At 42.6% G+C, this 26,176-nt stretch overlaps 1 protein-coding gene across 2 annotated transcripts; it reads left to right on the top strand.

The window, feature by feature from the left end:
* The first annotated feature begins 210 nt into the window (after positions 1–210).
* hs2st1a (heparan sulfate 2-O-sulfotransferase 1a) lies at positions 211–26,176 on the top strand. 2 transcript variants are annotated; one of them, XM_086172451.1, is made up of 8 exons: positions 211–431; positions 605–736; positions 19,929–20,176; positions 20,263–20,348; positions 20,548–20,686; positions 21,279–21,376; positions 22,788–22,945; positions 25,295–26,176. In XM_086172451.1, the coding sequence occupies exons 2-8, from the start codon at positions 613–615 to the stop codon at positions 25,516–25,518; spliced, it is 1,077 nt and encodes a 358-aa protein (XP_086028577.1). In that variant the 5' UTR covers positions 211–431; positions 605–612; the 3' UTR covers positions 25,519–26,176. The 2 variants fall into 2 exon arrangements, with proteins under 2 accessions (XP_086028577.1, XP_086028576.1); XM_086172450.1 differs by having other exon boundaries at positions 563–736.

Genomic DNA, 26,176 nt, shown 5'->3' with positions numbered 1-26,176 from the left:
GAACATTTGCTATCTCCAGAGGCTTTAGTTTATTTTAAACTTGACTTTGGCATCAAGTCGGGTCGCCCGAGGACTTCTTCGCGTGGGTTTTCCCCCCGTTGGTGAACGTTAGAAAGGGGGAAACAGCGACACCTAACGGCGGAAGTTGTCAACATCGTCCAATCCGGTTGGGAGAGACAGCGGTTGACTGTTATTACATCCAATAAGATGGGCGGTCGTAACAGTGTCCGCGGTGCGTTACTGGTGAACACACCGGACCGAAGGCAGCGATAGCGCTACATGGGGACGCAGGCGTCGGGAGAGTAGCGTTACCTATACACCCGGAGGAGAATCTGCATCCCGGGGCTTTATCCTGCCACCCATCGGAGCTAAAATAGCGGGGACCGACTCGATAGCATTGCCAAGTTGAGCATGAAAACATCGCGTTTGAGGTAACCGGAGGACTCTAGCCGTGGGAGAGGGGGAGAGAGAGGGCCATGCAGACACTCGCCCGCTTTGTAATCACCGTCGTCGCTGTGTGTTTGTGTGTATGTGTGTGGATATGTGTGTGTGTGCATTTTAGTGTCTCCTTCCCTGAACATGGACTGACCGACTCCCTCCGTAGATGATTTGATGGGGCTGCTCAGAGTCATGATGCCGCCAAAGTTGCAGCTCCTTGCGCTGCTGGCGTTCGCAGTAGCCATGTTCTTTCTGGAGAACCAGATCCAGAAGCTGGAGGAGTCCCGCGGAAAGCTCGGTAAGTTGGATGGGATTTTTTTTTCCGGGCTGCTCTCCACCCTCTGCCCGTTATGCGATTTGGGTACCGCCGTGTGACTGCATGTGAGAATGTTGATTTTTTTTTTTTTTGCTGACATAGTTGTTGTGCAGTCGAGTCAATATTAGGTGATGAATCGCGGGTAGGGTTCCACTTCACGGCACATCATGATGCTCTGAAATCCACAACCGATTGAATATGTTCCATAAAACCACTCCAGACTGGGATTCTGTTTTCATCCACCCCCACACCCCACGCAAAAAAAAAAAAAAAAAATCACAGCTATATCTAGTTTGATTCCCTTGTCGTGGCGTGTGATGCTGCTGTGTCAAAGCAGGTACCTGCAGCTGGGTGTTTCATAGTCTGTATTTACAAAAAAAACACTGATTTCTATCGCTATAGAGTGGGCTTTAAGTTTGTTTAGTTAGGTAAGTTTTCCCCTGTATTTGTAAGTAAATAAGAACATGGAAGAGACCTTAATGGAAAATGTTATGGTTTCAATGACCTCGATCACAGCGGTGATGAAGTATCTAGATTTGTGCCACGCGACCTTTTTAGATCAATCCTTATGGGAACTTAATCGGCAAAGCTAATTGGAAATCTTTCCAGGAAAGTTCTCGATCGGTATTGGTAGGTTCGGTGGTTAATGATGAATAAATCAAAGGCGCTCAAAGAATTCTAACAAATGGTTTTGCCTTGTTTTTTTAGTAATATTGTGCATACATAGGGGATAGCACCCCTCTGCAGATCCTCCCGTTACTGCTTTACTCAACCCCCGCCCCCCCCATTGAAACGTGGCTCCGCTCAAATCTCATTGCTCACTCCCATCAGGGGCCCAGTCCCAATAAAGATCTGGGACATTGCAGGATTATCTCTCTGATGCCTCAACCGTGGGGTTTGTAAGGAACAGCAGAGCAGCGCAGACACCCCCGGGGGTGCTCCTAGCACACTTCAGAGGTTCACACACGCTTCTCGTTGCAGGATTTGGTGAGATCCGGAGACTATCACAGCCCAGGAGAGTGCAGCCGACTGCACCTTTAACAGCCAGTATTTTGACGTTTGCTGGGTGAACACAGGTGTACTCGTTGACATTTGTAGCAACTGTTTATCTCTTGGTTGAGACGGTTCCTTTTGACTTGCATGTGTTTTTTTTCTCCCAAGTATTTTAGTCTAGAATAATAAAATAGTTATTAACATTTCTACAGCATGGAATTTTTCCCCACAGACCCTAGTCCTTAATTTGCTATCTTTCACTTCGAAGGATCAATTTGGGAGATTGAGCACAAAGTACTCTCTTAGTTTTGCCAACAAATTGCATTTCAGGTTTGTTTCAGTTACACAAAGCAATATGAATTTAACTAGTCTGCTGCCTTCTAACCCCTCCAAAATCCAGGGGCCAGCTTTTTGAAAGATTAGCAACCCCAAAAAAATGCTTGTGGATCCAATCCCTAAACCAACCACACAGTTTCTGTGTTCAGACAGGCATTAGGTTAAATTAGGTCTTTGAATTATCTTTCAAAGAGTGAGTGGTTGTCTTCTGCCTTGTGTATGACTGGTGGTTTGGTCCATGGTGTACCCCACCTCTCAACTAATATCAGCGTCCCATGAAACCGAGCAGGATAAGTAGTGTATTGGATGCATTGGATAATTTTAGTAATTCCCACTGTTGGGAAATTGAGTGCGTGCATGAAAGACTTTCACAGTAATCATGCATTTTTTTCATACATTGTGTGTGAAAATGTGTCTGTAATGCCAACTCCCAGATGACAAGATGTGATTTCATATTTTTTAATCAGTGATTGTCCCAGTGAGCTTAAATAGTCGAGCACAGCGTGATGGCTGCAGGTAGTGACAGCAGTGGTGCATTAAACACTGCAAGAGTCTTATAAGCGAGATTTAGTCTTTCAGTATTTTCATAGAGAAATGGTTTGCCTTTTTCTCACATGTGGTTTCAACACTTCAGTCGTCATCACCTAAATTCCTCATTAAGTGTTTGTCTCAATTTCATTTCTGTGCCTGTGACAAACGTGATCTACTGAAAAAATAAGCTCATTAGTAATGCATTAACTTCGATTTTTGCCTGTTTGTGGGAGGTGATGTCAGGCTCATGCATTTGTAAACAAGCACAAAACATTTGACAGTTGTAGAGCACTGTCTTGCATGATTTAATGAATTGGACAAAGATATGGCAAATATATGTATATACATATTACAGTGCGAACAAATGGATTCCATCATGATTCTTCACAGGTTGATAAATGTGGCCCACAGGGTACTTGTACGAGGGATAATAATCAGTCAACATAGTGGAAAAAAACAATTGTTTTATTAACTTGCTAAATTATGTCATGAACTAAAACTTGAAATTTGTAGTATCTCCTTTGTCCTGTTAGTGTCATAATTACAGTATTTAGCTTTGATACATAAATTCCCAACGATATTTTCTGCTGGGATTTAACAGCACGCATGGGAGTGTTCCATAATTACTAGGAGCAGCCTTTCTTTGAGACATGTTTTGCAATAACCAAAGAAAATAAATCAAATGATTACTTCTGGATGTTTTAAGGAAGATGTGTTATTTAGGTAGATGCTTGCACATTCGCACACACACACACACACACACACACACACACACACACACACGTGTGTCAGCATGGATTGACTCCATCACCTACCACAGCTTATGCACAAGATAAGCAGTATAAAGAATGAATGAACAATGTATAAATAGATATTCATATTACCCACTGAGAGCTCCACTCACAGCTTTTGGAGTAAATCTATACATTTTTCAGACTTGGAAAAAAAAGTCTGTGAGTGCAGACTTGTGGGGTGGGGACGTGTGAGTGCACGTCTTTTTTCAAGCAAGCAGCCCATCAACCGGAGCAACAGGGGTCACCAAAGCTCCCTGAGGCGAACTAGGTGTAATGTAGACAATATTTTTCTCACAGAAATCTCTTAATCGTGACATCTTGCTTGTACATACAGTTGCACATCCTTGTTTGTGTTCAAGCAATGTAGGCCCACTCTGCACTTGCTGAAGTCTTGCCGTTTTGCTTTAATTAATAGGTTGTCAGAGTTGTTGTACATTGCTGTCAGCAGGAATGACTCAACTCAAATAGCATGGGCACCAGACGTTGGTCAGAAACTGTAGAAATGGCACATGCTGTACTTTAGTGTGGATCAATGTGCCGATAATGTTTTGAAGTCTTTTTACATATTAAAGACCCTGCAGAAGGTTCACTTCTGATAACCACCACTGAGTTTAAGATTTCATCCCAAAAAACCTAGTATCACAGTTGTGCTCCCATTGATGACTCCCAATTCTCACCATTGCATTCTTGGAAAACAGCTTTCCCCCCAAATATCATTTTCTTATGACCTGAATGCATTATTAATGCGGGTCCCATGAGAGCTGAAGAATCACATCAGTTCCTCTGAGCTCCCTGTTGTCCTGCCGTTAGCTGGCTCCCAGAAGGAGTGTGAAAAATGTGTCCAGATGTGATGCATTTCTCCTGTTTTTCCTCCTCCGGTCACTTCAGGCAAGGCATAGCTTACATAGCTTGCAAACCACCACATTTGTGTATTAATTTCCACTGTAAAATTTCTCCTTTTTTTTTTTTAATTTTCCCCCCATATTTTTCAAACATTAGTCATCTCCAAACCAAGGCTAGAAACCAAGTTGACTTGTTGAAACAAGGGAAAGTCCTGGAGGTGTTGATGCCTCCGGTGACTCCGAGTTTACTGCTGCTATTGTGAAAATCAAAAATCTCCTGGGCTGGACACACATACACAAACAAATACACCCACTGCCGTTGCTGAAACAGAACCTGAGAGGCCTTTTCTGGTGACTGCCCAACAGCATGAGAATCTGTCGACGTGGCGAAAAGCCCTCCGATGGATGACAGGGCCGAGCAGACGTCTGTATACTGCAGCTCTAAATTATGTGCTGCATAGTCAAATAGCTGTGACCGGGGCTTTGAGAGGCACAGCAGTGACAAACAGCCACAGGGGGGCCATCAAATTACTGGATACGCCTGCCGCATATCTACCTGTTCAAGAATGACCACCAGCGCAAAGAGCACAAGGACAAGTGGTGATGTCGTGGAAGCGTAAATCCACACGCCAAGGAAGAAGCGTTGGTGACCGTAAAACAAAAAGCTGCCTTTATATATCAACTCACACCTATGTGGTTGGGAGTGACTACTTCTGCTTTTGACTATGTGGTATCTTATAGTCGTGGTTTACAGGTTGAATCATTTCTGCTGCGATTCATGCAAGCATAATGCCATGCACCAAGAAAGAAGGGTTGGTGACAGTAAAACAAAAAGATCCCTGTATACGTTTCTGCAAAAATATGTGGTTTGAAGTGAGTGGCACTTCTTGTATTCATTACGGTGTGGTATCTTATTTGCCTGACTCACAGGTTGAATCATTTCCCCCATTAGACATCTCCCACCAGGCAGACAAGCTGTGATTTGCTTCTAAGCTAAGCGTCCTCCCAAGGTTTTGCCAAGGAGTCTTGTGCATTACAATGATGCTGCGATGCAGCTGCGTGTCCTGCTGTGGGCATAATCCATTATTCTGACAGAGTTTCCCTCGAATTGCTTATCAGCCCTGCTGCCAGCTGGGTCAACAGGAAAGTAGAGTGAAACTGCAGGGAATGGATGCATGTACCCAACTTAAGTTTGTTTAATAGAGGGCCCAGACAGGGAGCCAAAGCTCCTGTCCCTGCATTAGATCCATGATTTTCGCCAATTTTTGGAGCTCACCTTGAACATCATTTAATTTGCTTTAGCCCGAAGTGCTAGGGCAGTAATTCTGCGAATTCATTAACTGACGTCAGACCAGAGAATATAGTCTGGATTTGACTCAAGTACAATTAGATCTTCTACCGCTAGTTAGATAACGAAGTAGACAATGGCCCAGTTAAATCAGTTGCACATGTCCGAGATGTGACTATCTTTGTGCATGGTGTTATCGACAAGACATTCTTGTCCCATCAGGGACTCAGCAGCATTCAGTGGTATTTTTTCTAAACAACATAGTGCTTCACGAATGAGACATTTATTGAAACCAGGTAAAAACCATTTCATTTCGGATGAATGCAAGAACAAATAAAGTACATAAAAATATAGACAAACAAAATCCCTTTCCCCTGTCATTCTCTGACCGAAGGGATATTTATTACAAAAACATGCTTACTAAATGTTCTCATAAATTTCATTCGGCCTGAGCTCACTTCCTCAGGATGAGTACAGCATATTATAATTTCTACAGCTTATTACTCCATTTCAGTGCATCACATTCATGTCTGAGCTATTCAGTGAGGAAAGCATTTGCCAGTTTACGCATAATTGCAAGCATTTTTTCCAAACCTGTCGTGTCACGGCCCTCGTAACAAGAGCAGAAGACCTTTGCACCTCTCTGTCCCACGGGCCATGTGACAGCTGTGTCTCACTGACTTTTTCCCATCAGCGTCGTCACCTTTCAGCTGCTGGCTGTTAGTCAGCCCGATTACCACTGTTAAATTTCCGTCTGCTGCGTGGTGATACTCGGCTTGAGACGCAAGTGAGTCCGTAATGAGGGCCGGGAAAGGGGAGCCATTCTGCCGAATGCTCAAGGAGGAATGTGATGTATACACTCATTGTCAAAAGTGCCTGCAGAGATGATGTAATACTTTAAAGGCCTTTCCTCCAGAGCTTTCATTTGAACTCCGCTTTGATAGTCACACCGGGCCTGTGGAGCCATTAACCCACCTTCAGACTCCACCAGAGAAGAGCCCCGACATCTGCTTGGTAATGTTTTTCTTAAAAGAAAACTGCTTTAGAATTGCATCACTTTTTACCTTTTCGGGCTGCCAGGCTGCTGATCATGAGACCTTGAGCTGCTGTTGTGTTTTGAATTACATTTTAGTGATCCTAGTGTCTGCTGGGTTGCCCTCATAAGCCCACATTGTTCATCAAGTGTGTGCGTCACCCTGTGTGTCTGATGCAACTTCAAACATTGCCTTCAATTTAAAGGCAAATGGTGACACGCCGGCAGCACTTACTTAGACCGAGTCCTGCTATTTTTTACAAGTTCAGCGGTAACCCTGACCCCCCCTACTCTCAAAAAGTACACTCTACTTTTATTCTTTTGTGGTTCCTGTGGATGTGGTGCTCCCTTTTCTTTGAACTCTCCATGACACACAATATCTTTCCCAAAGGGAGATAAAGGGTGCATGAATCATTTGTTTTCACGCTACTCGCTGGCATCTCCCACTATCAGTAGCCAATAGCATCCAATGTCCATATTGGCTGTGTTGCTCTGAAACATGCCACCTGAGCAGCTAATGGAGGGGAGCCGACTGCGGAGGGGCGTAGGTGTCAGCGATGGATTTGTTGTGGAAGAAGGGTAGACGAAGTGCTAATGCTCGCACCGGGCTTCTGCTGTATTGTTAGAAGCCAGCTTTGATTGGGCCCCGGGATTTATGGCCCCTGATGTGCACTTTGCCTGACTGAATGTGTTCCTATTCCAGTGACACGCACAGCAGCAACCAGAGGCGGTGAGGCATTTGCTGCTGTAGTCGGGTGACAGACAGGCTAATTGGGGTGTTATGAACAGTATCACACCCCAAATGTAATTGGAGTTCTTCCTGTTGTAGAAAAGCACCCCACTCCAATGGCACTCATCACTCCCCTCAGTTGGCCTCCTCTCAAAGTCCTCACTTACTCTTTACACCGTCTCTCCGGCCGGCTTTTCCTCCATTGCAGTTGGGTAGAGGCCCCAACTAACCCAAGCTTCCACATTCCACATCAGCCTATCATGTGGCGACATGTTGAGCCCTTACGCCATGACGGTGAAGCCGTGTGTCAGGAAAATATCTGGCACCGACGCGGCAAATTGCTGACGTGTTCTTTCCTGATCAGATTTCTTTGCCCTTCCTCTTGATATCAATGTGGTATTCTAATGATGATAAAAGCTTTTCCGATCTCACCGGTGAGCTTGCTGCAACGAGCTTGCGGATGACGAAGCCTGTGGTTTTTAAACGCATGACAGCAGGTATCAGGTTCCTCTCTCCTTTCCTGCAATGTGAACGGTATTGCTGAAAAGCCACTGTCATCATAACAATTTGGAAATTCAGTGCTCTCATGCTCCTCCTGATGGATCGATAGTTGTAAACAACTTCTTCATTTGTGTGTTGAGTCTCCTTTGTGATGCTCAAATCCCCCTGTGTTTCGCCAGTCCCATCAGACGAATGCCTGAAAGCGTAAATATCTTCCATGGGGTTGAGAAACAAGGTGCTAGCAAAGCAGCAGGAAGTTGAGGGGGAGGAAGTGGTGTGTAGCAGGGGGGAATAAATGAAAGAGATTATTTAATTTTCATTGCAACCCAGAAATATTTAAAGCTGGAGCTGGTGAAAATCCTAAGCCCTTACAAAAATGGGATAAAGGAAGCAGGCCTGCAGCAATTTTACAACCAATTTCATCAGAACGCGCCGGGATGAAGGAGAAAGGAAGATGGTTAAGCCTTGCCATCGTCCCTTTCCTCAGCCTCTGATTCAACTTTACCCCTATTAGTCGAAGAATTGGCTTAAAGCTGCCTTTATCTTGTTTTTTTCCTGTAACACTTCTGACATAGAGAATTCAGTGGGGCAAACTGTTGATGTGACTCGAACAGTAGTGTTTTTCAATCACTGTTTCCTATAAGTAAATAGCCATTGTCAGTGTCTGTTCTGCATCTAGTGACAGGCGTAGTACTTAAATTTTCTTCCATTCTCTTCAGTGGGTGTCAGCAGGTACAGTAGCTAATTGCCTTGTTAAGACCTCAAGACAAGAGAATTAGTGATGGCAGTGAGAGTTAGAGGTGACAGTGACAAAGGAGTTTTTGAAAAGGAACAATAAAAAGTCTGACCTGGGCTCAGGATATCAATCTGTATCCCTTGTATGAGTGATGGTCAAAAGCAATTTTAATGCTCAATGACGTGCTCGGCCATGACTCAGGTTAAGAAACACCTAAAGTCCCGTTCTCAGATTACACAATTGCTAGACATGTTGATGACCAGTTGAAAAGTGTTGTTTTGGAAAAGGGATTTTCATCGGTGGGAAATTTGCATTGCATTTTGTTGAGTCAACAGATATAAGCGGACAGGCTCAGTTCTTATTTTGTAAGGCTTTGGCATAAAAATCAACAAGTGCGGATTTTTTTTTCGGTTCACAAATTATCTCGTACACTTAAGTGTCCTCCGTGGAGTGAAGGACATAAACCCAGATGCTACTGTTACACGCTACTTTTTGCACCGTGAGGCACTCATTGCCAAGGCTCCTATGCTGGATGATGTATGCATTGTAAATGATGTAAAGACGAGACCTGTGAAGAATCGGATATTTGCATCTTTTGTGTGAGGAAATAGGAGTTGAGCATAAAGTCCTACTGCTCCACACAGAGGTGGGAAGGTTGAAAAATAGTCCACTATCTGTCTGTCCAAGTCAGCGCTTCCTCTAACATCAATCCATAACTTCCTCTTCCATCTAACCATATGTCACAATGCTGTGATGATACTCATGAGGTGTTGGATAGTTGGTGCTGAGAGTGTCTATATTCTAATGAAGAGTAGTTTTATTTCAATTTTGTTTTAATGTCTGCAGAAATTATTTCACAACTATATAAATATAAATAAAACAAATCTAATTCAAGGAACTGTTTTGTTTGTTTTTTAAGAGATTTTTTGTATATGCTTACAGGATTTGGGTCAATTCCTGCTTTGTTCTTTCCACTGTAAAATATTTCTAGCTCGTTTATCTGTCTGGCGGTTTGGAAATTAAAGAAAAAAACCAAGTGATTATGCAGATGAAAACAAATGCTCAAACTAGCAAAGTAAGACGACAAAATTATTCAAGAGCTGTGATCATTTGCATTAATCAATGACCTATATCTAGATATTGTTTTGTAAAATGATCCTTCACAATTTTGAATGTATAAATCCAAGCAAAAATATAATTTGTCCTCTATTGGCAATGTCCTCTATTGTAAGTCGCCTTGGATAAAAGCGTCTGCCAAATGTAATGTAATGTAATGTAATAATTTTCACTTGCCCATCACTACTTTTGTCCCCTTTTGGGTTGTCCCTGTGTCATTTTTATGTTGTATTGTTGTGTGTGTGTGTGTGTCACTTCCTCATCAGCCTGAAACAGCTTTGTCAAATAACCTGAAATACAACTTTAATTTCTTCATTGTGCACAACTTTATTAATGAGGAGGGGCGTGCAATGTTCAGTCTGTCCCCTGCTGAGTGTCTGTGGTGATAGATGTGCTCACATCTTTACCACTCCCTATTCCCTTATTATTTATCTTTTCTTTCCTCAACCGCTTTTTACACGCAATGTGATTGCGCCTTTTTCCCAGACTAGTTTCAATGTCATGTTGGCTCGAACCAGTCTTAATGATGATCCAAAACCAATACTGTTTGGCAGGTTCAGTGCGTATCATGACCTCATTAGTATGGAGAGGTCAAACATAATCAGTCTATAATGAGGCTTGTTTTATATTCTGGTGTAAATAGATTATAAAAGTTTTTCTATTGTCTTCAGGTCAGACTGAATTACATTATTGTTAGCTGACAAATCAGTTGCCGTTCAATCACATACATTATGTGTGATGTCAGATTTGGAAAGGCTGGTGTAAGAGCCTTTCCTAACATTAACCTTATACATGATGTTTCCCATATTAACAAAAAACAATCCAGTTTAACTCATCCAGACTAATGTTTTTATTTTTAATCATTTGTCTGAAGGATGTGATTGGATTTATGGTGAAAAAGGGGGATTTAAAAAAAAAATCAATTTATATCAGCGTGTCCAGTCTGCCGCTCCAAAGCTGTTTTGCAGACCATTTGGTCAGTAGAGACTGACAGCAAGATGTACCACTCCTGGGTTTGAACCCACTGAAACCAAGAAGGCGATGATGACATGTCAGACGACAGATCACATCCAGACTCTTAACCGAGACGACACAATCTGGACATCAGTGTTGTCGTTCTGCTTCATAGATTCTCTGCTGCACATCCAGACCGCAGCACAACTCCGGAGTTGTGCGGGCGGTTTGCGTAATTGTGCAAAAGTGACGCCTTTTTAAGATGACAACATATTTGTGTGGGTGCAGGAAGAAATCCACAGATTCATCAATTCAATAGACTTCATGTGTGTCCCTTCATGAGGGCTGTGCCTGCATGACACCGGCTATCCCCCCCAGTTGTCCTCCGTGGTAGGTTTAGGGCATTTTTTTATAGGTAAAATGTATCCAGGAAGAAAAGGCTGACACACAAAATTCTACAGTAAATTAATTAGACATCGCAGACATCTGCTACGTATTCATGCTCAACATGATCTCAAATTATGAGAATATAGTGGCGGAAAATAATGAGTGAAGAGGATTCATATTTCCTGTCTTATGTGACCTTTTATGTGAATGTACCCCCAGAACTCCAATCAGTTCCACATAATTATGTTGAAATTTGAGGGTTATGTTCTGGAATGAGTATCTGGGGAGTTAAAAATGGGCTTAGTGCATCCTATCGCTGAAGCTGAACACAGTAGAACTTCCTTGCTGGATATCTGGCCCGGAGATGTTAAGTATAATGGGATGGAAGACGAGAGGCGTGGAGATGAAAGACTCATAGATAAGCCCAGAGAGATGAAGTGATAACAAGTTTAGCGGGTATTGTTGGCGAGATGTTCCGCACAAGGCTGTTCTCACTCTGCAGCCCTTTTTTTTATTTTGTGTGAGACACATCCTCTGCGGTGTTCACCTGTCCCTCCCACTCATCATTAACTCTATGAATAGCTGTCGTCTGCTCTGCCTAATGGAGTATGGTGTTTTCCCTGGACTCCTATATATGCATTATTAATTATCTCTTACAGGGCCGATAGACGGAGAGGGAGAAGGAACATCAGATATCTAGGTTGTAGCTTGCAACCAGATCTGTGCTGTTATGAAAACATTGTTTGTTGTTGTGTTTGGGGATGGGTCGGGTGTCAGCTGAGTAGAGTGTATTTACTTACCTTCTTTTTTATTCCTGCCAGCATCCTTCTCTGACAGATATTCCCCGTTTTGGCTAATTCTCCCTGCCTAGGCATTGAGAAAGTTAGTCAGGGTGAGATTTGTTCCGCTCTCCATTCAATCCACAACTTGTCAGACTGTCTTTATTTAACCAGGCCGGTAAAGATGGGATCTGCCATCTGTGTAAATTCCTCCATAATCTCATTTGACCGCCTTTTTCTGGCGAGGGAGACAGAACGTGGCCCCCGTTGCACCCTCTGGTTTTCCAGACATTATTGGCTCACCTGTCAGACAGCGTTGTTGGCATTGATCGCACAAGAGACATTTGCAGAGAAAGTGGCGGGTTGAACCGTGATAGCTATCATCTCCGTCTTCCCCGGAATTGTAATCATTAGTGTGGAAACATGGGCTTGTGTTTCGATGGAGATTACAAATGGCCCACATGCTTAGTTTAGTCACACAGCCTTTATTTACTCCAGAGATCATCAATCCCTTAGACTCCTTGCTGGGGTACTTTTTTCCTCTAGGCTTCTAGCTATACTGATTTTACAAGACGCGTCATAATGTTTTATTAGGATAAACTTAGTGTACATATTTCTCTAGAGATTCCTTTTCAGGTGCACACAATATTTTTTGCTAATGCAGATTCATGTAAACTCATCAGCCGAATGTCTGATGGTCATATTCCCAGTTTGTGTGCTCTACCTAATTGCAGAGAGACTTGAGTCTCCACAGAAGGAAATTTTGTATTAATGTAGTTTTTTTTCCCTTATCATGAGACATAAAAAGATAATTCTTTCCAAAGTAATTTAGCACTTTTTTCCAATTAAAAACAACCATAACACAATCTCAATCTCTTGAAGAAAGTAAGAATTTGGGTATTAACAGCGTTTAACAGTCTCTGTGCTTGGTGTGGACGATCTCTGGCTGCGTCACGAGTTGGTCCTGAGGGCATGTTATGTTTAGTAGTTTCACAAGGCTCTCTCCTAGGTACTAGGATAGAACCGTATCTGATCAGTTGTCTCGCGGCTATTCAGCCACCGCGACAAAGAACCAAACTTCAGGATCGTACTATTTTCGAGAAAGAGTTGAACTCTCTAGTACGAGTTTCTGGCCCATCAGTCACCATCAATTGTGTAATTGTGGTCTCAGGACCAAAGTTCCCAATCCACTTAAAGACTTTGAACCATCTGCACAGTGTTGTCCATCGGCACTGACAAGGCGAGTTTTGTCTTCTCTCTCTATCAGAGGAATGCTTTGTCGGCGTCCTCTGACAAAAACGCATTTGTTTTTGGCATGTCACTACGTCAGGGGTAGGAAAAAGTCATTTTTAACATGTCCTGCTCCTCATGATAGATGACCTTTTGTGGGGATTGCTTTTGTTGAATTAAACCGTATGGCTAGTGCCTCACTTGCGCTCCAACTGACTGTGCATGGAAATCTTGCTCATGACCTTAACGGCAACACCCTTCCACACATATACGTACACTCCTGCACACACACAAACACACACACACACACACACACACACACACACACACACATAATCTTTTATTTTCTACACTGATCCTGTGCCTCACCACACCTCCTAGTAAAGCTGAGCTACCGTGAAAGTCATATCAATGAAAAACTCTGGGACCTCACAAAGCTGCTGTGCCAAGGCAGACTTGTTTTATTTATTTTATTTCATTTTCCACTGCCTCCCCTCTCTGGCTGTATCTGTTGATTTGAATTTTAATAGGAAATCTTTTCAGTTTCCTATTGCATTGTCTGCCTGTGAGCTATTGCTGTGTAATTGCCAAGAAACCAAATAAAACTTCCTGTTGATGAAAATTGGGTTACCTTTCAGTCTCCAGGTGATCAGGGTTAAGGTTTTAACAAATAAGTTTTTTTGCACTGAACAACCAGCCTCTTACATAAAATGATACATATCCAAGTTTTGTGTTTTATTTTATTTTTTTGCCATCGATTTTGACCCCAATCAAGCTTTGGTGAAAATGTGCACATTTCACAACACCCCACAGGTTTTTGGACTTTTTTGAGAAACGTTCTTTAGATAAGTTTCAGTGTAGTGTTTGAATAACCCACGATACCCATTAATCATGGCAGTATCCATATCCAAGCAAAGATCCTCAAACCAAGTCCACAGAACATGAAAAGTTGGCCTTGCATATGTTGTATACACCAACAAATCATTTGCAGGGCTTCTCCAGGGTAAGCACAAAACACAAAATTCTTTTCGATAGATGAAAACACCAATCTAACTGGGCTTCGCAGCCGAAAATGTAATTTTGGTGGGAAAAAAACAAGAGTATTGCCATGCCATGTCAATATGTCACAGAGCTACTCTGTCTTCTGTTTTAATGATGCAAGTATGGTCTTGGTGGACTTGGAACAAACAACGTGCACATTGTCAGTGCAATTGTGTATGAAGAGGCTTTGCGCGAAAGTCTAGGGGCGGGCGAGTGATGAGAGGGGAAATGATTGGAACCAAAGAATTGACTATTCAGAACCTAAAACCGGATACGAGTCCATGTCTATGATGATGAGGGACACTTTTCAGATCATGCATTTTCACTGGGCTTATAGAAAACATAAATAATTGGACATTTAATGACATGAGAAAAAAAAACTCTGAAAATCCTCACATAATGACTCTACCATCTGTATTCTGCTGTTCGCGCTGTATTTTGTCAGAGACCACAAAGTTCTTGCACACAATGCTAAGGGGCCAGGAGCCAGGGAGACAACCGGGGCCCAACAGCAAATATTTGCCCGGGGCCCCATCTAAGGATAATCCAGCTGTGCCCTTGCCGGTATAATCCACAGCCAGATTGTGCGAGTGCATTTTTCCTGTCTCAGTCTAACACCAACCTCGTCTTTGTCCTCATTCTCTTCGTCTCTCCCCCGACTCCTCCACCTCGTCTCTCTCTCTTTCCCAGCTGTACCGCGGTGTACAGAGCAGTGAATGAGACCTTTCACTGAGCGTCAATGTCACACATTTGTGCCAAAAGCCAGTGGGGGGAAAATACCTCAGCTTGAATGTTATGCCCATTCAAAAAGTCAAGCAAAACTATTTCAGTTTGAATGAAACATTCTCCTGTTTTACCTGTATATTAAAACAATGAATATGTCGGGGTGGGTGGGCTTCTTGAAAATGTACAACGAAAAGATTTTTGTCCTCCATATAGTGTTGTTTATGTGCCTGTGCTACTGATGTGAAATAGAGCTGGCTTGAAAGCTCAGAAGTAGTTGTGAATGCACCAAACGGCTTCCCAATCACACAATGAAAACGGCCTCCTTTATCCGTCTCATTTTTCAGTCCTCTGCCGCAGCCAGCAGCACTGAAAAGCTGCACAACAGAACTCTCTTGCAGCATGTTTCATATTCCTTGTCGTCGCTTTGATAACGATGGCAGTTCTGCTCTGTTTAGTCGGGCCTAAATCTCTGCTGTCAAGAATTTATTCCTGTTTCCTCTGATAACCCACTCCATTGTAAAATGGATCTGAAATCTGAATAAGACCAATAAAAAAAAATTGGGAAGTCCAGCATTTATCTAAATGCAGCGGTGATATAACTGTCCCCCTGCAGAAGTTGGCACCGCAAAACGGTGGCGTGCACCCAGTCTATATGGAGGGGACCAGGAGATACGCTGAGGGCCCACAAACTCAATTCTTATACAGCAGCAACCTAGATCTCCTCCCTGTCATCCTTCATTGATTTTGCAATCCAGTGGCATCCAAGCAGAACCATACAAGCCGTACACCTCAGTCTGCAGCTGATAGCCAATCTCTATTACCTACCAAGCCCCAAGGCCTTGGTTTGGGAGGCTAACCCTCTCCGGGGAAGCGGAGAGAGGGAGTTGGCTCCAACTGGCAGATTGGAGTGTGATGAATTTATGAGCTGCTTTGAGAAGGGATCATCTTCTCTCCCCTACTTTTTTTTTTTTTATCCCATCAGATCTGACGTGATAGCAATAATACATGATGGCCCATCCCATTCTGCAGATCCAGTGGAAAATATGAATGATGATTTCAAATGGTTGCGTCTAATCAGCCACGAAATTGCCTCAGTAAATATGTTCGGCTAGCAGCGCTTCCTCCTGTCTCTGACTGTGAATGAAACTCACAGTAATGGGCTTGTAGTTGTCACAATGTTTAAGACCCGTGTTTGCTTCACGGTTCATAATTAGCTTTAAATGCACAGAGGCTGCTTTAGGGGAGGAAACGGGCGGAAATGTGGAATGAAAGGAGGCCTGCTGTGTGGCCACAGTGTTCCAAGCTTTTGTTCTCTAATTAAATGACCTCAGAGGAGAGTGCTAAGCTTAAGTTTGTGTGTGACTGGTGACCTCCGATAGCGAAGCTTGTGCCAAGTATGCTCTTTCAATGAATAGGGACTCTACTACAAAGCCTGGGAAGCCCTCACCCTGCCCATGTCACCTCCTCGTCAGTTGTCTAAAATTTGGCACAGATGACCATGTCTTTTACAAGCATCTCCTGAGACTCGGGAGTGGATAGGGACATAGCTCTGAGTCTTTTCTCACTCCTCCACCTTAATTAAAACATAGCTGTCTGTCAAGTCTGACAGCTTTTCAACACTCTGGCATAACAAAAGTCTTTGTTAGTATGCCATGGAAAATATAATGCGCATCCTGTTTCATTTTGAAGATGCCAATAGATTATAATTGGGAAAAATATGATAATTTAAAGGGGAAAGACACAGCCTCACGCTTTTGGAGAATTCTATATATTGATGTTATTAATCTATTTTCGTTGTGTGCTGTTTCTTTCTCTCTTCTTTATGTGCCCATTACAAAAAGGAAGGTAAATTTTCAGACTGGGTGTTCAGTATGGGCTGAAAGTAAACACTCCAAGAGCAGCATTTCTTAACATAAAAAATGGACAGCCCATAGACCTCCCCAGGCTGTAGATTATCCAGAGTAACTGTGTTCCTGGAAAGAAATCCTTCTGTTTATTTTTGGGACCAGCAGTGTCATGTTCGAAAGCTCAAACTCTTACTTCACCCCTTCCCCCCTACTCCTGCTGCTGAATGTCTTTGCCTCTCTCTGCAGAGGGATTTGCATTTTGCACAAAAAGCGTAAACAATCTCTTGGTCCAGCGAAAATCTCGCTGGAAGAGGCTGGCCTGCGATCATCATCAACGGCGCAGTCACCATCTGATTTAGGGAAAATATCACATAATGTGCTCACGTACAGACCCACCTGTTGCCCTGTTGACTTTCACCGGCTGCTGCATCCATTGTTCATGAACCTGCTGCGCGCCCACACACGTTTATCCCACGAGAATAAAGATGAGGAAGATGATGAGGATGATGGCAATCTTCATCCTTTGCACCAGGGAGCTTGACAGCACAGGTTTTAAGTTAATGCAAATCGCAATTAATTTGTTTTGCCAGACGTCAACGCCCAGCAGCGTCAAAAACACTCAGCATTAAACATATTAATTCCACCAAAGCTTAATGATTATTTGTTCGAGTGAGTCATCATTCATTAGCTTAATCTTAGTGACACAATTGATTCACTTACCGTAGATAATATCCCACAGTGACTGACAGCTCCACCATGCAGTGCACCTCAGCGTCCTTCACAGAACCTGATCGTACATTCAAAGTCAGAAACATAGTTTGCTGTATCGTTTTCCCCAAAAGACACCAGCGTCGTCTCGAGCAATGAGTAGCAGGACTTCCAATGCAAACTATTTACGACACTGTGCAGTTTCATCAAGAACTGAAATCAATCTTCAGGCGTTCCTTATCAACATCACATAACATTGATATTGTCTTGGGTTTTGAGGCAAAATATTTGGATTTTAACCTCAAGCTCATTTTACTCATAAGCTTACACAATCACTATTCTCCCAATGAGAAGATTCAAAACAAGCATGTGAGACCATAGTCTCCTCATGACAATGCTTACAAAGTACTACATTGATTGAATGGTTCGGTGTGACGCCTGCTGGTGTGCATTCAGGCGACACGTAATATTTACGACTTCGATTGCATTTGTTGGATTTCAGCTCCCACACGGATACTATTTTACGAATGTCCCAACCTCTCAGTCTCCCCTCTTTGTCTACAGCCATAAAGATAATCCTAAAAGGAAATTTGAGCCTCGGCAATAAAGTTCCAACATAGCAACTGTTATTGTTGGCAAGTGCGTGCTTTGGGACGAACGCGTGGATGAATGTCTCCATCACAGTCGTCCTCAGACTAGGAGCTGACAGACGTGCACCAATTACGTCCACCTGGCACGTCTCTGCTAAGTGCACCGCTTGCAAGTGTGAGGAAGCGGTGTGGCTCCGACCGTAACCAGATCATGCTTTGATCAGCGGAACATTAACAGCTGCTCGAGCAGGGGGCGAGGAGGGGTTAGGGTATTTTTGTAGGAGCACGGTGTTTGCCGTACGCCCGTGTTTGTGTTCACACAGATGAAGGACAGGGCACTTAAATCGCAGATGACATCTCGCTCGCCAGCCTCCGAAGTCAGCAAGGCTGGCCAGCCTGTAACGCCGCCTCGGTGGCCAGGCTTCAGGAGGCTTCTGGCACTGCTAAGAGCTCCCACGGATATTAGGTGGTCCAGTGTTGTGCCGCCTCGCCTCTTCACACACACACACACACACACACTCACAAACAGCCCAACCTTCTGCTCAGTCCATCCTTCAGTTAGTCTGGGACAAATTCAGTAAAAGAAAAGCCTGAAGGCAAAAAATGTAGAAGCCACTCTTTGGTGGCTTTTTTTTCTATACGAGTTCAGAATGTGGCACCCACACTCTGAACCCCTTTAGTAAAGGCTTGCAAATAACTAGTTAGCTATCAAGTAAGTGCTGCCTAACAGTCAGAACTGCTGACCTTAATTTATTTTCCTTTTTAAGATGAAAACTTCAGAGACATTAAATTTAAGATCCAAATGGGGAATGGCTGTTTGGTAAAAAAAATCTCACAATAATGTCTTGAGTTAATAGAGATGGCGCCTCCTTTTCGAAATCAGTAAAATATTATCAATAATCGCAAAGGAATCACGAGAAAAATGGAGGGAAGTTCCCTAAAAATCAAGTAAAAATCGATAGATTTTACCAAAACAAAAAAAAAACAAAACAGCAAGAATTTCCAGAAAACTCTGAAATATAAGATAGCCCTCAAACTTTCTAACTTTGCCACCATGTCAGTTTCCTGACAACTGAAAACTGGACAAACTGGAGAGTTTTTCTTTTTTTCATGGAAACATTTCAACTCTCCGGTTCCAATAGACTGTATGTGTCCAGTATATAATTGAGTTTTTCAGTTATTAGGGTTTGTCATTTAAGGCAATTTACAATTTGAGTCACACATTTATTACACCTGTAGAAACCTCCCAAATGACAGAGGAGGCGCCTTCAATTACCAGAGTTGCCACAACAATTAACCATGACCTGGATAATTGGGAACATTCATAGTCACCTTCATGCTTGTTTTGGGTACAATTTCAAGTTGTCATTACCCAATAAGAAAAAAAAAAAAGTAATTCAGTGATACTTGACATTTGACCGCCTCTGACAATTTCCTGGTATTTTTCCATCACATTGTCTTTTCATTTTTAGTTTGTTTAGTTTGTTTTGAACACAGTGTTTCCACATTTTACAGGATCATATTTAACTGTTCAAAAATGGCAGCTGTGTGATCTGATCAGTGTTACGTGACTTGTTAAACATTACCTGGTTTATAAACAAGGTCCTCTGGACGTGAGAGGTGAAGGTTTGGTATTGGTCGCAACAGATAAGAGTTAAATTCTATCTCCTTTTATTTCCACTTTGCAGTTTAAAAAAAGGACTGGATTTTTCTTGACCAACTCTTGTTACGGTCGCTTTGCTCTGCTTAGAGGTCAGAGATCGCGTTGCTCTCCGGGCATCATGACAGCTGGTCATAAAATACACATTCATTAATTCAAAGATATAATTAATTAATTGAAGATTCTAATCAAACTACTTTTTGCCTCTTAAACAGTTTTTCTCTTGGAATCTAAAAATTACTCCTTTTACCTGACATTCTTTAAACTATAAACCCTGTCTTTCTGTCTAAAAAATGTTGCCTGCATGTCTTTGATTCACCTTTGTCTATACATTTGCTCTCTTCCCCCCCAGAAAGGGCCATTGCTCGACACGAGGTGAGGGAGATTGAGCAGCGACAGGATGGCCTGCGGGAAAGGGACGCATCCACGTCGTCGCTGTCCGAGAGCGAAGATGACATGGTTATCATCTACAACCGCGTTCCAAAGACAGCCAGCACCTCCTTCACCAACATCGCCTATGACCTGTGCTGGAAAAACCACTACCACGTCCTGCACATCAACACCACCAAGAACAACCCGGTCATGTCCATACAGGACCAGGTCGGTTTCATGTTTGTCCACCGTTCTCCGGGGACTCCTCAAAACTCCCGTCGTAGTAACAGCGATCTCTTCTGTTTTTAATCTAGATGCGGTTCGTTAAAAATGTGACAGAGTGGAGGGAAATCAAACCAGCCTTCTACCACGGACACGTCTCCTTCCTTGACTTCACAAAGTAAAGAAAAAAACTTTTCATAATGGAAGCGCTTCACTAGCCTAGCGGCGGCCTCGTGCAGCTCACTCCACCTAGTGACCATTTAATGATTTTCACTTGCTCAGCAGAGTCAAGTCGTACTCTCAAAAACCACATTGCACTCCTCTGTTTGTTTGCCTTGAACACAGATGAGTTTTCTTACCCAAGTCATGTGTTCCAGGTTTGGGGTGAAGAAGAAACCGATCTACATTAATCTGATCCGGGACCCCATCGAAAGGCTGGTATCCTATTACTATTTTCTGCGTTTTGGGGACGACTACCGACCTGGCTTGAGACGCAGAAAACAAGGAGACAAGAAGGTAAAAATCCACAAATTCTATTACTCCATCTGTGGATCTTTCTGACTTACTGACGTCACCTGGAGCTGACATAGATGCATCACAACTCCCGACAAAACAGATAGGCGAAAAATAAAAAAAATAAAAAATTCCCGTTTAGATATATTGATTTCATTCTAAAAGCGTATATACAATACATAACAACATGACTTGATTAAAAAGTACCAAAAATTCAGATTTATGAGATTGTCTCTGTTTGAAGATAACTAATACTAATGTTTTATCATGTGGGCTGACAGTGAAAATAGAAATACCTGAACAAACAAGGAGACAAATTGAATCGACCTGATTGTATTTATTCTGTAAGCAGGATGCAGGAGAATTCAGCCAATTTTACAAGAAAATAAAAGTAGATACAGGTTAAGAAATCTTGTATTGATGCATGGTTAATTGAATTAGCTCCCAATGGAATAGTGCAATACCTTGAACAGTGTCACCTCTTAACACTCAGCACTATTTTAGCTGTGTTTTTCCAAATATCCAGACTTGCTCAGTAAAGCAAACTGCAATGCGAACTACAAATGTGCTCATATATACGTTTCTTCTTCATCAGACCTTTGATGAATGCGTGTCGGCCGGTGGCTCGGACTGCGCCCCTGAAAAGCTCTGGCTCCAGATTCCCTTTTTTTGTGGCCACTACTCCGAGTGCTGGTGAGAGCGCAAACATCTGCACCCCACACCCCCCACACCCCATCCCATCGAGACGAAACCGACCCATAAATCTTTTTGTGCATTAAAAGTGACAGGCGGGGCGAGACTCACTCCCTTTGCCTGCTGACTTTTTTTGTTTGTGTGTAAATTTGTAAACAAATCAAAATTGAACTGATCCTGCCAACAAGCACTGTCTGACTGGTGCGTTCCTCAGTGACACTGGTGGGAGAATATTGGAGGCTTGCTAGCAGGGGGACGTGTTCCCTTATAACAATGAATATGGACATTTTATTTGATTTTTGTCCCAGGCAGACCGGATCCCGGCGCCTTATGAATATTCAGAGCATCAAATACAATTTGACCTGAACTGAAAATATCCGTCCATCCATCAGTGGAAATAATTGAATCTGAATCCAAAATTCTTTTTGATCATCTATTTTTAAGAAGATTTATTAAGGAAAATTAGCCCAACTAAAAAAAAAAAGACCTCAACCAAGAAAATGAAGAAAATTCGTTTTCTTGTATAGAATATGGAAATGATAAAGTCACTGTGTATCTTTATATAAATCCACACTTCAATATTGTTTGGCCCAATTCAGTATATATTGGTTTATATCTCAGGAGCAGTAACAAATAGAAAAAAAGATATTTGTTTCTCTTTCATGTGTCTCGGCGAGATCCGTGATAGGGTTAGAGGGTTTGAGGAATCAAACCAACTGAATAATACAGTTATTTTTTATCCTCTTTCTCGATTTATTGACAATAACAAAAATCTAAACTATTTTCAGCCTTGTTCTTGTGTCACCTCGGGCATTTCAGAGGCGCACATTGTGAGATTTGTTTCATACTGTGCCACATTAAGCTTTATGCTGCTGTTCTCTCACTGCTACTCATCCTCTCAAGGTCTCTCAGCCCGAATGCTTTTCTTTCTCATAATAGTTTCTTCTCTTTCTCTCTCTCTCTCACACACACGCACACTTCTATTACTAACTACCTAACCTGTTTTTTCACCATTATGCAAATTTCCCGCTCTCAGACAGAGTTAATATTGCACTGTATTATTGAGGTTTTCTGATCCTTGGAATCATTTGTATGAATCCTGCAGACCCCCAGGTGAATTGCTGCCAACCCCTCAAACCCGGAGTCTAATAGGCTGTGGCAAAAAAATTACTGTGCCGAATCAAACAAAATTCTAGCTTTTTTCCACCCCCCAACCCCCCCACCCCCATCGCCTCTTTCTCCACACAACCCAATTCTTCATTTCTGTCTTTTTTTTTTTTCCACCGCCTGCTCTCCAATATTGCCCCTCTCATTGTCTTCCACTATTCTTTCTGTTTTTTTCTGGGCTTGCGAGCAAAACTGCCCATGTCGAGCCGGAATCTGATACCTACATGAAACACTCTTTCCGCAGGAATGTGGGCAGCCAGTGGGCTCTGGAGCAAGCAAAATACAACCTGGTGAATGAGTACATGCTGGTCGGTGTTACTGAGGAGCTGGAAGACTTTGTCATGATGCTGGAGGCTGCGTTGCCACGCTTCTTCAAAGGAGCCACCGAGCTCTACAGAACAGGTGCTGGAAAGCATTTTATGTTGTCTGATGTTTTTTGTTTGCCTCATCAACATCACAAAAGGCTACACCAAAAAGCACATAAACGGCTAACTCACAGGCACAGGTTTTGTGTGTGTGTGTGTGTGCTCAGGCGTATGTGCTTTTGTGTGTGTGTGTGTGTGTGTGTGTGTGTGTGTGTGTGTGCGCTCGCTGTGGTTGCACATTTACAGTTTAAATTGCTCCTTCGAGAACTGAATTTTGATCAATGTGCACTCGGGCTCTCACTGGTTTGGTTACAGATTAGTTGCAGCCAGAATGATTAATGGGGAGCCTGAACGAATTAATCTTACAGTGATATTCGTTCAAGCCCTACGACTCCAAGAGGCCCTAGTTCGTGAGGATGTGAGGAACAAACCTCGAATTGGTAGAATTATAAATGTTTAATATGTAACATCTCAGTTTTAAATGTTTCCTGACTGGATGAGGCTGTGAGAACTGGTTCCCTGCCACCGAACATAATTACTTTTTGTCTGCTCTATCAAATCAATAGCAATTGGTGGGTGAATTAGCAAATCCACGTTGTTCAAGCTATCATTACTTGCTATTGCTATTGGGTTACTATCTTCATGTTAGACAAGGCAACAACTTTCTTGAATCCTACACTTCTTTACAATATCCAGCTTTCTTTTATTGTTTAGATCGTAAACCAGATTTCCTTAAAGCCCTAAAAAGCCCCCCCAAAATAACTCTTGAGTCTTTGACAGAGAGAGAGCAAAATCCCCAAAATAATCCTGTTTTTTTTCTAAAAAAAAACCCAAAAAAACAAATATTCTGCTATATCCATATCAGTACCCCTCAAAAGGAGGATTGTTATAGGTCGTACTACCCTTCAAATGGTCACAGTTAATGACCATTTTGAAAACTTAAATGAAAACGTTCAAAAACATTTAATTTTAAGGGGCTCAGCCTATTTATCTTGTTTATTAACTGTCACGCTTTAATAAAGTAAAAGCATTTTTATCAGATTACTCAGAAAATTGACAGGACAGTAAATTACAAATATAATTGATTGCCACTGCCCAACTAAAGACCCCCCCCCCGCTGCACTTCAACAGAGAGGAACATATTTGTGTGTTTGTTTGGATCCCGGCCTGTCAGAGCCATTGCATTCAAGGCGAAAGCCACAATCATGGCAGGAACCCCATCAGGACCAGAGAAACTGGAGTAAACAGCAAATGCTAGCTCTGTATCCTCCAAGGCTGTTTTACTAACTAGTTTGCCACGGCCTCCACTGTTGTTTCTCCAGCTAAAAAACAAACAGAATAGTAATTATTCCTAGAAAGATTACACAGACTGATAGATCACCGCGTCAAATTTTCGTTCCTGCCGCCTGGTATATTTATGTAACTTTCAATAAGTGCTACAGGTCCTCCAGTCTGCTCCGGAGACTGTTTTTTGTTCCAGTTGATACCGAAACTGTCAGTGAAGTCGTGACAACTCGCAGTCTCACACACATGCTCTTGACCCAGTTGCTATTTCCTGTTCCCAAAAAGAAAAAAAAAAAAAAAAGGATTTTAATCAGTGTCTGGAAGGGCGGAGTGGTAACTAATCACTCCCTGTAACTGGGCGCTGTCTGGCCCTTCAACAGCAGCCCCACCAACCTGTCATAAAGAAAAAGAGAAAAAGAATATAATCTAAATGAAAATATGAGTATTGCTTCGGAAGACGGGTGAGAGCATTGCCTCTGCAGAAGTGAGATGTTAAAAAACAAAAAAATTGTCATTATCATGTAGTAACAAGCCAAGATTTATTTTATTTTTTTGGGCAGGGGTCATTAAATTTGTTTTCATTTCAATTTAAATTTTGTGATACTATTAAATTTGTTGATTTGACAGTGGCTCGATAATACTTATTTTAAAGGTAGCTGTAGTTTACTAAAAAAAAAATAGCATAAACAGCCACCAACAGCTGATTTGTTGAAAGACACGCTAACGCTCCATCCATAATAATTATAAGAGTAATAAAATTGTAATGAGCTTTACTAGTAATGCAACTTTCATAGAGGTCATGCAAATTGAATCAGGCACACACAATACATCGAAGTGAAGCCATAAAAGCCCCTTGAAATTACTAATATTTTATTTTACAAAGTGTTTATTTAGAATGTGTAAAATATGCATAATCCTTTTTGAAATGACGACAAATGACAAACACAAAGCCAAGAGTTTTAAGACTGCAAAGTCATTGCTACTGCAAGGTCTGAGTGATTTACTGTGTAAACTTTATACTTATGTCTGATTATAAATGCTGAATCTTTTTAAGTCAGTTTCCCTGAGCCCTGTCAAATCCTCTCCTCGCTTCCCATCATAGGGAAGAAATCCCACCTTAGGAAAACAAGCGAGAAGAAGCCGCCCAGCAGGGAGTCGATCGCCAAGCTGCAGCAGTCGGTCATCTGGAAGATGGAGAACGAATTCTACGAGTTTGCACTAGAGCAGTTCCAGTTTGTCCGGGCTCATGCTGTGAGAGAGAAGGACGGAGAACTCTACTTGCTGGCGCAGAACTTCTTCTATGAAAAGATCTACCCCAAAAACTAAGGGAGATGCGCCTTGGCAGGTTTGGAGGACAGAAGCCCAGTCTGTAACAGACGAGAGGGATGCGAGGTGGTGGTGATGTTGGTGTTGGTGGGGGGCTGTTGCGGACTGTGCCTGCTTTTGAGAACAGAATGTGGAGCTGCAGAACCGTCCGCCTCTGACCGTTCTGCTGTACACGTCTGTGCCTGCTAACTGGACCCAAGAACTCACGTTGCGTCGGGTCCCTACCCCCCCCCAGCCCCCCCAGCCCCCCACCCGGCGGGTCAGCAACATCAGCGAGTCGTGTTTCCAGCAGCTATCGGGCCTCAATTCCATTTCACCTCCATGTCAAAGGTCGTGTGTGTGAAGGGGGCGGCGAGCGACGGTGACGGCCGGGGGGGCCGGGGTGTGACAGCCCATCAGACCCCGAGCCTCCACCGGTGCCCGAAAGCAGACAAAACATCTCATTGGCTACGTAGTGTTTGGTTGTGTTTAGCTGTATTCTAACTCTTTACTATCGTCGTCTTTTGTATGTAAAGAAATTTCGCCGGTGAAACGACATCCACAAACCTCACCACCGCTACTAACTGAAGGAGTTCTAAATTGACTACTGTGCTGTGTTATTGGATTTAAACAGGAACTTTTGAGGTTTTTATTAAATAAAGATCCTGTGACCACGGAC

Source organism: Fistularia commersonii, chromosome 25 (genome assembly GCF_037954325.1).
Source record: "Fistularia commersonii isolate RoL2024-O1a breed Wild chromosome 25, RoL_Fcom_v1.0, whole genome shotgun sequence".
Taxonomy (NCBI): Eukaryota; Metazoa; Chordata; class Actinopteri; order Syngnathiformes; family Fistulariidae; genus Fistularia; species Fistularia commersonii.
The sequence above is the reverse complement of the archived record's forward strand: the minus strand, read 5'-3'. Positions and strand labels throughout refer to the sequence as shown.

Coding starts and splice junctions, on each gene's coding strand:
- hs2st1a (XM_086172451.1), top strand. CDS start 613: ATGGGGCTGCTCAGAGTCATGATGCCGCCAAAGTTGCAGCTCCTTGCG. Junction 20,349..20,547: donor TCCTTCCTTGACTTCACAAA/GTAAAGAAAAAA, acceptor CATGTGTTCCAG/GTTTGGGGTGAAGAAGAAAC. Junction 21,377..22,787: donor GGCCACTACTCCGAGTGCTG/GTGAGAGCGCAA, acceptor CTCTTTCCGCAG/GAATGTGGGCAGCCAGTGGG.